Source organism: Manacus candei, unplaced genomic scaffold (assembly GCF_025592945.1).
Source record: "Manacus candei isolate 608988 ecotype Guabito, Panama unplaced genomic scaffold, ASM2559294v1 h1tg000084l, whole genome shotgun sequence".
Classification (NCBI taxonomy): domain Eukaryota; kingdom Metazoa; phylum Chordata; class Aves; order Passeriformes; family Pipridae; genus Manacus; species Manacus candei.
The window spans coordinates 2,555,909-2,568,269 of NW_026138132.1; the positions used below are offsets into that span (position 1 = coordinate 2,555,909).

The window sequence follows — 12,361 nt, forward strand, 5'->3', positions numbered from 1 at the left end:
TACATGTATTTACAATATAATAAATATCTACACATCTAAATTGGGAAGGAATATGGGGACCTTAAAATAGTAGGTTAAAAAATAATGTCTGCTTATTCACCTTTATAATAACAATATAAATTCCCCCCAAGACAGATTTTGGGCTGTAAATATAAGTTACTGTAGAGAAAATTGCTGGACAGGCAAGTGTGAGGATTTTGGGGTTGCTTAAATGCTGATTAATCCCTCAGTAACTCACAGCACACACCACATTTTGGAATAATTCTGGAAGGGAGAACAGGGATATAGGGACAGACAGGGTTTGCTTGAGGTTCCACAGGTAAAAAGAAGAGCAGGAAGCAGGATCTGGATCCCTGAGTTCCAACCCTGGGATAATTTCTCCAAAAGTTGCCTTTTATTGCTGCTGGGAAGCACCAGCAAGTAAGGAAGGAAAAGGAGCTTCACTTTTGCCCTGAGGTTGAGTTTTCACTGCAGCTTTTAAGGATTTACTCTTCCAGCTTTCCCTTGGGAATACCAGGCATTCCCATCTCACCTGGCAGGTGGGAACACTGCAGCTGTGCTGCAGACAATGTGGTAGTTATTTATTTATTTATTCCATTGTGGTATTTATTTTATTTTATATATTTTATTTTATACATTTTCCCAGTGCTATTTATATATATATTTATATATTATGTATATATGATATATATATGATATATATAGATACATTATATAGATATATCTATGTATATTAATATATATAGATATATCTGTCTATATCTATATCTATAGATATATCTATATATCTTTATATCTATATATATTAATATACATAGATATTAAAAAATGTATAAAATCTATATTTCTATACTGGGAACAGTTAAGAGTGAGACTGTTTCCTTGCCCTGCACATCCCAGGGTGTAGATGATCCCCCAGGACTTGGTTCTGGCCCCGTGAGAAGCTGGTTTAATTAGGAACCCCAGTGTTTGTGATGGTGGTGGCACTTTGGTTTTTCTGGAAGTGGGAGCACTTCAGAGCCACTCATCCCCCAAAAGTAGGAATAAATACCCCAGTTTTTACTAACTGAGCAGCTTTCACCTCTTCATTTAGTTGGAATCAAGTGGTGGTGGCACTTTGGTTCCTTTAGGGTGAGTTCTGTGAGCTGGAAACTTCTCCATCCTGCAAAACTGATCTGCTGGTGGATGGGGAGAAGGGGGAGTGTGACACCAGAGCATGACTTTGTAGGATGAGAGAGGGAGGACTTTTATCTCCTTGCTCCACTCTTGTCATTTTGGCCTCTCACCCTTTTTATTCTGCTCCAGCAAAGGAAGGATCCTCTCCCTTGGGCTGTAAAACCAGTGAGTGATGGTGGGGTGGGGACAGAAACACCAGCCAGGAGCGTTGCTGGTGCTCAGCTCACACCCCTGAGAGCTGCTCCCTATTTAATTGGGGGTGTTTTTTTGCCTTTTCAGTTTGAAAACGAGCTGATCACCAAGCTGGACCAGGAGGTGGAGGGTGGCCGAGGGGATGAGCAGTACAAGATCCTGCTGGAGAAACTGTAAGTTTTATACAGGACACAGAGACATTTCTTTTTCAGTTTATTTGGTTGTTTTTCTAGTGCAAAGAAACCCTAATTCACTGCTCCACTGAGGTGGGAGGCAGTGCAGCTGTTTTAGTGCCCAAAAACAAGGGGTTTATTCTGCAGCAGCAACTTGCACAACTGCCCTGAACTGGGAGGCCAAAACTCACAGTCAGGTGCCAAAGTGGAAAAGCTTGAGAAGAGCAGGCTCAAAGTTAAATCAGAATCAGAGCTTTTAGTACCAAGAACCCTTTTTTTTTGCTCAACAAATCATGTTTGACCTGCCTGACCTGGGTCTCTCAGGGGCGGGTGTTCAGCGCTGACCCCGAAATTCAGTTTACCACCACTTGGAACCATAACTGAGCTGTCCTGGGGTGTCCCTGCAGGCTCCTGGAGCACTGTAGGAAGCACAAATACCTGGCTGCCCCCGGGGAGGTGTTTGCCCTGCTGGTCAGCAGCCTGCTGGAGAACCTGCTGGACTACAGGACCATCATGCACGACGAGAGCAAGGAGAACCGCATGAGCTGCACCGTCAACGTGCTGGTAGGGGGGAGGCTGGGCCTGCACTCCTCACTTCTGGCTGCTGGGCATCCTGAAGGAGTTGGGGTTATTTGGGGGATCCTAAAGGAAGTGGGTTTTGTTTGGGGGGATGATTTGAATTCGTTCTTTGGGCCGGTTCTGGTTAAGGATGTGCCCAAGTCAGGCTCTCGAGCTGTGAAGGTAGGAAGGGGTACAGTCCAAAATCGAGTCTTGGGGCTGATCCTTGGCCAGATGATAATCTGGAGCCCTGAAATAGAGGCAGGAAAGATGCCTAGTGGATAGTTTGGGTCCCTGTTCCGCTGCCAAGAGCTCTGGACAGGTCACTTTGTGTGATTTGCCCCTTTTCTGGAGGTGATGGTGACCCCACCTTGTGTTAAAAGGATGGTTACAGAGGGATATGTGCACCTAACAGCAAAGATCTTTAATACATCTAAACCAGGGATATATGGCTCTAAGCAGCCAAAATGGCACTAAACATCTTTAAAACATCTAAAACTGATGCTCAAGTTACTTGTCTGGGGATAATTATGCAAATCCCTGGTGCTTTACATTGTAAGTTTGACTTTTTCTAACTGTTGGCAGAACTTTTATAAGGAGAAGAAGCGAGAGGACATTTATATCAGGTGGGTTGTTTCCCTCCATAACCCTGCCCAAAGCCTGGATTCCCTTGGTGTTCTGTGCATGGACACAGGATTCCTTCCCATCAAGGCCCAGCAGCTTTTCCTTCCTCCAGGTACCTCTATAAACTCCGGGACCTGCACACAGACTGTGAGAACTTCACAGAGGCAGCTTACACCCTGCTTCTCCATGCAGAGCTGCTCCAGGTATCCCACTAAACCCAGTTTTAATTCCCACTGCCAGGGTTGGGGGCTCTAAAGAAAATATAAACAGCTCAGAATAAACAATTCCTTTTTTTTCCCCCTTTTTTTCCTCAACGTGACTTTGCATCACCAAGGTCATTAAGGAGCTCTGTGAATTTTTCCAATTGCACAGCAGTGGAATGAATAAAATGAAACATTATTAATATCAATTATTATTAATAATTGGGAACTGGGAGAATATGCCTCAGCTTATACCACTGCAAAGCTTCCTTTGCACTGATGAGGACTTGTCTTGAATGCAGCCCTGGGAGAGCCACTGGAAGGATTAATTCACCTGAAAATGAGCAGTTTTTTGCCCTTTCTCCCTCTGTGCAGTGGTCTGAGAAGCCCTGTGCCCCCCACCTCATGCAGAGGGACAGCTTCTACGTCTACTCCCAGCAGGAGCTCAAGGAAAAACTCTACCAAGAAATCATCTCCTTCTTCGACAGGGGCAAAGTGAGTGGCTGACCCTGCTCTGGCAGCACATCCTGGCTCCAAAATTTACTTTATTTAGTGTTTTTACTCACTGGTCAGTCCTTGGCTCAGTGGATGTCACTGGTTGAGGCTGGTGACAGGGGTAAGAGCAGATGTGATTCCACACCAGGTTTTGAAGCTTAGGCCTGGCTTAGTGCTGTTTGTCCTGGTGGTGCTGGAACCTTCTGTGCCCTTGTTGGTTGGGGAGCAGCTGGAAAATGAAGCCTGTTCAGGATGCTGGGTGGGAGAGAAAACTGGAGGGGTTTTCCTGCTTTTCCTGGGGAATGTCTGTCAGGTTTTTGGCATTGTCTGCTGATCCTGACCCTGCACTTTGGAGAGGTGCTTCTCCCAGGGCTGAATGTCTCCTTAGGATGGATTTAAGGTGAAAGATGAGAGGTTTAGGTTGGGTAGTGGGAAGGAATTGTTCCCTGTGAGGGGCTGGGATGGAATTCCCAGAGAGGCTGTGGCTGCCCCATCCCTGGAGGTTCCAAGGCTGGGGGTTGGAGCAGCCTGGGGGTGGAATTAAATGATCTCTAAGATCCCTTCCAACCCAAACCATCCCGTGATTCTGTGATGAGACAAAGCCCAGGAAGCTGCTGAAGTGCTGCTGTAGGAAGAGACCACCTGGGCTTCTCTTCCCTGTTTAGGCTTGTCCTTGCACCTCCCTGTGCCTGAGTTTTCCCTGTCAGGATTCCAGTGCAAACCTCGCTCTGTAAATGCCTTTCAGACCCACAAATGAGCAGCTCTCTGAGTGGAACAACCACTGCCAAAAATGCACATCCCAGGGGCTGGGGGAGAGCTGGCAGGGCATGAAAGTCCTGCCTGGCTGGAAATCAGCTGCAGTTCTGTTCACCTGCCTGGGCTCATGGATGCTTTTAACTGAGTCTTTTATGTTATTTGTGCTCTTCTTCCCCCTCCTGCCTCCCTTCACTCTCCGTGGAGATGTGGGAAAAAGCCATCCAGCTGAGCAAGGAGTTGGCTGACATGTATGAAAACAAGGTCTTTGATTATGAGGGGCTTGGGAATCTCCTGGTAAGACATTTTATCCTCTTTTTTCAGCAGGCTTCTCACTGCTTGGATTAATCTTGGTGGGCAGGATTAGCCTAAAATACATTTATGTCAAAGACAGGCAAAGCAACATATCCCTGGACTGCTTAAATTAATGTTGTCGAGCAGCATAAGCCTAAAACACATTTATATTAAAGGCAAACCAACTGTTTAAATTAATATTATTGAGCAGCATAAGCCTAAAATACATTTATGTTAAAGACAAACCAACATCGTTCCCAACTGCTTAAATTAATATTGTTGAGCAGCATAAGCCTAAAATACGTTTATGTTAAAGGCAAACCAACTGCTTAAATTAATACTGTTGAGCAGCATAAGCCTAAAATACATTTATGTTAAAGACAAACCAACTGTTTAAATTAATATTGTTGAGCAACATAAGCCTAAAATACGTTTATGTTAAAAGACAAACAAACCAATGTAACCTCCGTGGCTTTGTAAAGTTTTTAATATTAGAATAATATTTTTATAGGTTTTTTTAAGTAGGTTTTGACCTCCTAATTAGCAATACAGTGCCATGGGCAGATGTTTAGAGTTCTTGCTGTTAATCAAATAAAGCAACATTTGCAAGGTGTATTTTCAGGCTCCCTAAATCTCATCACCTCGTTACTTCTGTGGTAAAACTGCTGTGTGAAAACACAGAACTACAGAATCCTCTTGCTTCTGAATTATATTTTTTAGTAATTAAAGGTGGAACCAGATGGTCTTTATGTTCTCTCACAGGAGGATCATCTGCCCAGTTTTATTTCTGCCAGTTCTCTGACATTTGTCACCATTTGTGTCTGCTCAGCTTCAGAATATATTTATATTTAATTGGCTTTCAGGCAGTTAAGGATTTCAAGTATCCTTCTGGAATCCTAAAAGCCATGGCATCGTCCTCAACGTCTGCAAACCAGGAAATGAACTTGGTTCTGGTCCAGACAAACCAAATATTTAATCAAGTAAATGGACAAGCAGCAGAGAGTGGATCCAAAAGGCAAATTGTCAAATGCATTGTCAGGGAGAGCTGCTGGGAGCTCCAGCCTGGCAGTGTCCAGAGGGAAAATGTGGTGTGTTTTTTTTGTCTTCTAGAAAAAAAAGAGTTACTTTTTTTTTATTTTCCAGAAAAAAAGAGTTACTTTTTTTATTATTATTTTCCAGAAAAAAAGAGCTACTTTTTATGAGAATATCATGAAGGCAATGAGGCCTCAGCCAGAGTACTTTGCTGTTGGATACTATGGGCAGGGTTTCCCCTCTTTCCTCCGGGTAAGAATTCCTCAACACTCCCTTCCTGCAGTGCTGGGGACCCCAAAAATCCCAACTTTTCCACAGATACCAAGAGAATTCGATGCCAAACTCCTTTTCCTTTGCATGTCACTGACACATCTAAATCCCTCAAGTATTTCAGAGCATTTCAGTGTCTAAAAAGAGACAATTAAGAGATGGAATTCTGTGTGTTCCCAGCTTTAATAGAGTGTTGCAATAGGGTTTAAACAGAATCTTCCTTTTGTATTGGTGCCCTCTGACACGAGATTGTTGCTGTTAGGGAATGTTTAGCCTGGGAAGAATTTATCCTGGAGCTTTTCAGCCTGGATCAGCCTGATTTTCAGGCGTGGATCATTCCAGTGCTCAGGCACATCAATGAGAGTTTGTCCCATGCAGAGGAATTAAAGTGCAAAGGTTCTTCTTGTCTGAGGCAGGTGCTGAGCATGAATGAGTCTCATGGGCATGCCAGAGAATATTCCTGGCTATTATTGAAAATTCAGGCATATTTACATTCTCAGGCTGGAGCTGTTTGAAGTTCTGGCCTTCAGTGGAATCCAAGCTCAGTGAAAGAGGAGAGTGGTTAATTAGAGCTGTGTGGTGGAATGGCATAGAAGGCTTTGGCCTCCAGGGCATGGTTTTGGGTCCTTCCCTTCCACAAAGCACCACAGCCAGGTGGACAGGCTGGAAAAATAATTGGCCACGGGCTGGTGTTTGGTCTGTCAAGCAGAACTGCCAGGGCTGGATATTTGGGGGATGGAGTGAAGGGAGTCAGGAATGAGCCAGGGAAAACTCCTGCCTGTGCACAGGGAGGTCCCTCAGGTCACTCCCACCACCAGTGGGCTCAAGGACCAGCTCCCTGCACTAAAGAACTTTCTGGCAAACATGTTCTCTCACTTAAAACCAGCCCCTGTGTTGGAGCTGTGGGTTCTTGGGGTGCTGGAAAGCAGGGGTAGCTCAGTGACACCTGGATGTGTTTGTGAGGATAGGAACACAAGGGGATGGAGTTGAGGATGTCCCTGCTCATTGCAGGGGGGTTGGACTAGATGGCTTTTAAAGGATCCCTTCTCATTCAAACCAAAGGATCCCTTCTAGTTCAAACTAAAGGATCCCTTCTAGTTCAAACTAAAGGATCCCTTCTCATTCAAACCAAAGGATCCCTTCTAGTTCAAACTAAAGGATCCCTTCTAGTTCAAACTAAAGGATCCCTTCTCATTCAAACCAAAGGATCCCTTCTAATTCAGACTAAAGAATCCCTTCTAATTCAGACTAAAGGATCCCTTCTAATTCAAACTAAAGGATCCCTTCTAGTTCAAACCAAAGGATCCCTTCTAGTTCAAACCAAAGGATCCCTTCTAGTTCAAACCAAAGGATCCCTTCTAGTTCAAACCAAAGGATCCCTTCTAGTTCAAACCAAAGGATCCCTTCTAGTTCAAACCAAAGGATCCCTTCTAGTTCAAACCAAAGGATCCCTTCTAGTTCAAACCAAAGGATCCCTTCTAGTTCAAACCAAAGGATCCCTTCTAGTTCAAACCAAAGGATCCCTTCTAGTTCAAACCAAAGGATCCCTTCTAGTTCAAACCAAAGGATCCCTTCTAGTTCAAACCAAAGGATCCCTTCTAGTTCAAACCAAAGGATCCCTTCTAGTTCAAACCAAAGGATCCCTTCTAGTTCAAACCAAAGGATCCCTTCTAGTTCAAACCAAAGGATCCCTTCTAGTTCAAACCAAAGGATCCCTTCTAGTTCAAACCAAAGGATCCCTTCTAGTTCAAACCAAAGGATCCCTTCTAGTTCAAACCAAAGGATCCCTTCTAGTTCAAACCAAAGGATCCCTTCTAGTTCAAACCAAAGGATCCCTTCTAGTTCAAACCAAAGGATCCCTTCTAGTTCAAACCAAAGGATCCCTTCTAGTTCAAACCAAAGGATCCCTTCTAGTTCAAACCAAAGGATCCCTTCTAATTCAAACCAAAGGGTCCCTTCTAATTCAGACTATTCTCTGATTCTGTGTATTTTGTAGGCAAACCTGAGGTTCCCTCTGCCAGGCCTTGCCTCCCCAGAGCTGCTGAGCTCTCCCTCCAACCCATTCCTTCCCTCACCTCTTCTGTCTGTCGAGCTTAAACCCCATCCCTTCCCATGAACCAGACCTCTGAGGCTGCTCTGGGGGTGTTGGGCAGCTCGTTCTCATTCTCTTTTTTTCCTCTCCTCCCCCCAGAATAAAATCTTCATCTACCGTGGCAAGGAGTATGAGCGGAGGGAGGACTTCAACCTGAAGCTGCTGACCCAGTTCCCCAGTGCTGAGAAGATGACCAGCACTGCCCCTCCAGGGGAAGACATCAAAGCTTCTCCTAAACAGTGTATCTTTTGCTTCTGATGAGTTTTGGGCACCTTCAAGAGCCGCCTCTTTCCTAGGGAGGGTCTCCAGGAATAATAAGCAGGGAGCTCGTTGCTCCAGGGGGGGCTCGGAAGGCACAAAAATAGGGATATCTGGAGTTGTAACAGGGAATTTAAACAGGCTGGAAGAAGAGGGGGCAGCTTGGTGCTGTCAGGGTGAACCAAGCTGTTGTCTGGGTGAACCCAGGACAGGTTGCAGGTGTTGCCTAAAGAAAATGCAGGGAGGAAAAAAAGGCAAGTTAGTTTTGGAGGTGAGATGAGAAAAGGATTTTAATTTGTGCCTCTGAGGCGTGAGATTACAAGACACAGGCTCCTCCTCTGTCCAGATTTAGAATATTGCTTGTCCAGTCCCAGGTTTCATCCACCCACTGGCTTTTGCCCTGGCCCACCCTCATGGTGCTCGTGCCCCTTGGGAATTGGGGCTGGGGGCTTTTTGAGACCCCTTCTTCATCATCTTCTTCAGGTTCACCCAGTTCTTGACTGTACTCTTGCAGTTCAGGCCAAGGGACAAGTGTTCTCTAAACAAAAGGGCCTGCTCTTAAAGAGAGACTAAACATTTTCCACTGGAATTCAGGGGATAATGATATGAGGGCATGGAATGGGGTGATGGGGTGGGGGAATGTGTGTAGTTTCTGTGCTAAGGGTAAGTGAATCAGGGTTGCTGCTTCTAAAATCTACTTCTGCTATATAACTACTTATAAAAATTATAAAAAATATAAATATTATATAAAAATATAATATATATAAATATAATATATATAAAAATGTAATATATATAAAAATATATACAATATATAATAATATATAAAAATATATTAAAACGTTTATAAAAATTATAAAAAAATCAAAAAAAACAAGATCTTATTCTTATTAGTTTTATTCGTATTTTTATTCGTATTTTTATTCGTATTTTTATTCGTATTTTTATTCGTATTTTTATTCGTATTTTTATTCGTATTTTTATTCTTATTGGTTTTTATTCATATTTTTATTCTTATTTGTATTTTTATTCTTATTGGTTTTTATTCATATTTTTATTCTTGTTGTTTTTATTCTTACTGGTTTTTATTGTTGTTTTTATTCTTATTGGGGTTTATTCTTACTGAGTTTTATCCTTATTGGGTTTTATTCTTGTTTTTATTCATATTGGGTTTTATTCGTATTGGGTTTTGTTCTTGTTTTTTATTCTTGTTGGTTTTTTATTTGTGTTGGTTTTTATTCTTCTTGGGTTTTATTCATACTGTTTTTTATTTGTATTGAGTTGTATTCTTATTTTTTTTTATTCTTATTGGTCTTTTATTCTTACTATTTTTTAATTCTTATTCTTTTGCCTCTCTGCTGGTGGAGCTCCAGGCTGTGTCCCAGCACCCCAGTAGGCTTGAGATCCTCTTCATTGTGAGCAGGACCCAGTGCAGCCTGGTGAAGATGCTTCACATCCCTGCTGGTGACTCCAGGCACTGTCAGGGGTGCTCCTGGCAGACCAACAGCAGGAAAAACCGAGTTCCTGGGCCAGACTGGAGCATCTGATGGTCCATTTTGGCCTCCAAATCCTGTGCACAGAGGCACAGCTCAAGCAGTGATACCAGATGCTTCCCTTGCAATAATCCTGCCAAGCACTGAATCCACAGAGGAAATTAAAATTCAGTCAAGACCAAACTCGGTATCCAAACTGCCTCTTCTGTTGCTGCTTTGTTTCAGCTACTTCCTTTGCATCTGTTTGTGTTTGTTCTAATGTTTTTGGCTCCAGATGAACCTGAGCTGCACAAGTTTGGATGCAGATCTGAACCCTACCAAAAGCTTGGGGGTGTTTGGTTCCGGGGCTCTGGCGCAGCCCCACGAGGAAGGGGAGCAGCTGCACAGCTTGGATTTGGGACAGGTTCCTCCCAGCCTCCTCCAAACACCTTCTGAGAAGATGAGGAGTCTCAGTGTTGTGTCAGGCAGACCTTGATGGTTCTGTAGTTTGCCTTCAATTCGGGCTTTTTTACCCTCCTTTGTCTCAGGCTCTTTTTTCCTTCGGTTTGATCTGGTTTTGTGGCTGTTTTGGGATAAAACAACGGGTCCTTTTGCTTTGCTGACAGTGCCCTGGGAGCTGGGCACAGTCTCAGGCCTTGCCTGGAGCCTCCAGCAGACCAGTCGTGCACCAGCTGGGGACTGGGAGTGTGTGGATGCTCCTCCTGGCACAGAGCCCGGGCTAATAAGCTCTCCTGAGAGAGAGGAGGCATCAGCTCGGGCTCAGAGCTTGATCTAATGCAGGTTGGGCTCAGCTCTGGCAGGGATCCAGCTGGATGACCTTGCTTTGGCTTTCCAAACACCCCTTAGAAGTGCCCTCAGTGAGGGGAAGGATGTGTGGGGGCTGCCTTTGCCCCCTTCAGAGGGCAGTTGGCAGGTGATTCCCAGAAGTAATCTGCTAATGGAGGTCAAATTCCTTCAGCTTTGCTTTGCCATCCGGGGTTTTTCCTTCTGTGAAAGGTCCTTCCAGCAGAATTTTGGAGGAGCTGTTGTGCTTGGGGATACTGTTACTGATTTTTATTTATTTTTTTTTGATGTCTGTGGTGGTTCACAGGTGCAAGAGCCGGAGGTGAAGTAGCTGTTCCTTGATTAAAAACAGTTCTTTTCTTGGGTTGGATTCATGAATTATTTAAAATGTATTAATTTAAGAAGTGAGAGGGAAGGAGGGGCAGCCCCACTGTGCTGGCAGAGTCTGATAAATCACTGGGGGGTGAGAGAGAAGAGCAGAACCCAGGACAGAATCCTGCTTTCCTTTTTCTTGTTTCCCAAAGTAGAAATCAGCAATTTCTGAGGCTTCCCAAGCGTTTCACCAGGGAATTTCAGTACTTGGGAGTGTCCAAGGCCAGGCTGGACAGGGCTTGGAGCAACCTGGGCTAGTGGGAGGTGTCCCTACCCATGGCACTGGATGGGTTTTAAGGTCCCTTCCAACCCAAACCATTCCATGATTCTGGGATAAGTACAACCCTTATCTTGATGGGCTTTTAATCCTACAAACTGCAAGATGCAATGCAATGCCTGGGATTTGTGATGAACTAGTGTTTTCCTTCAAACTCGACAAGAGCACAGGGAATTGTGGGGAATTGTGGGGAATTCTGACACTTGCTGAAAACAGGGAGGGTGTTTCTCTGGCTCTCCTGTTTTCCCAAAAGAATTCCTGGTTTTTCATCCTTAACTAGAGCTGCTCAGATGTGCAGTGCTTTATTGTAAAGCCTGTGATGAACCTGCCACCTAATTACAAAGATAAACCTGTCCCTGAACAGATCCTAAAGTAATTCATTTTCTTTTTCCCCTCAGCATTTCCTTTGTTCTTTCCCCAACTAACTTAGGCACAGGGTGCAGTGCCTTTGTGCCCGGTGGAAATTTGTTTAATATCCAGTTTAAACTTGGTTGTGAGAAGAAAAGAGTTGAATATTTCTGCAAAGGAGGGTGGGAGGTGAGGAAACTCAGCATTTACTCTGCTTCTTTCCAGCTACTACAGAGCAAACGAGGTGCAGCAATTCACACACTCCAGACCAGTCAGGAAAGGAGAGAAAGATCCAGACAATGAGTTTGCTGTGAGTCCTTTGCCTTTTGTTTGTTTTCTTGGGGGCATTTTGACCAAAACTGTCACAATGATGGGGTAGGTTTGGTATTAAAAGGTAGGAGAAAAAAAAGGGGCTGCCCTTGGCACTGCAATCTTTGCCAGGGTGTTGGTGCCAAGGGGCTCCAGAGCTGGAGTTTTAACATTCAGAATCCATCAGAATCCATCAATATTGAGGTGTGCAGCCCCAGCTTCCCCCAGAGCACAGCAAGGGGCTCCCTCCCACTTAGTGCAGGTGAGAATGGTTGGGGAAGGCCCTGCCAAGCCTGTTCTGGGAGCCTCACCCTCCCCGGGGGGAGAATTGAATTGCAAGCCCAATATTTTCCTTACACCTTGGCATTTTTTTTTCCTTCTCTTGACCAGACCATGTGGATAGAAAGGACAACCTACACCACAGCTTATTCATTCCCAGGCATCCTCAAGTGGTTTGAGGTCAAGCAGGTCACCACGGTGAGTTCTGTGTGGGGCTGCATCTCCTACCCTCCAGTCCCTGCAGGAATCCCTTGGAACAGTTAGGATTGCCAGTCCTTCCCCCGTTGGATGTGGCACATCAGTAACTTAAATTCCTTAATTTTATATTCAGTGGGGAGGAATAAATCATAGACTTCTGGAATCATGCAATGGTTTGGGTTGGA

At 44.3% G+C, this 12,361-nt stretch overlaps 1 protein-coding gene across 7 annotated transcripts in view; it reads left to right on the top strand.

Annotated features, from left to right (window-relative positions):
• The window catches only part of DOCK5 (dedicator of cytokinesis 5), an 82,609-nt gene that overhangs the window by 52,174 nt on the left and 18,074 nt on the right, over positions 1-12,361 (top strand). For 4 of the 7 annotated variants that reach the window (XM_051811785.1, XM_051811786.1, XM_051811790.1 and 1 more), the window contains exons 34-45: positions 1,456-1,541; positions 1,949-2,105; positions 2,685-2,725; positions 2,836-2,926; positions 3,299-3,418; positions 4,379-4,468; positions 5,645-5,749; positions 7,959-8,100; positions 11,333-11,414; positions 11,616-11,700; positions 11,887-11,961; positions 12,090-12,176. In XM_051811785.1, the coding sequence (XP_051667745.1) occupies positions 1,456-1,541; positions 1,949-2,105; positions 2,685-2,725; positions 2,836-2,926; positions 3,299-3,418; positions 4,379-4,468; positions 5,645-5,749; positions 7,959-8,100; positions 11,333-11,414; positions 11,616-11,700; positions 11,887-11,961; positions 12,090-12,176 (1,161 nt within the window). Of the gene's footprint in view, positions 1-1,455; positions 1,542-1,948; positions 2,106-2,684; positions 2,726-2,835; positions 2,927-3,298; positions 3,419-4,378; positions 4,469-5,644; positions 5,750-7,958; positions 8,101-11,332; positions 11,415-11,615; positions 11,701-11,831; positions 11,962-12,089; positions 12,177-12,361 lie in introns of all 7 variants that reach the window. The other 3 variants (XM_051811787.1, XM_051811788.1, XM_051811791.1) reach the window with 2 other exon arrangements.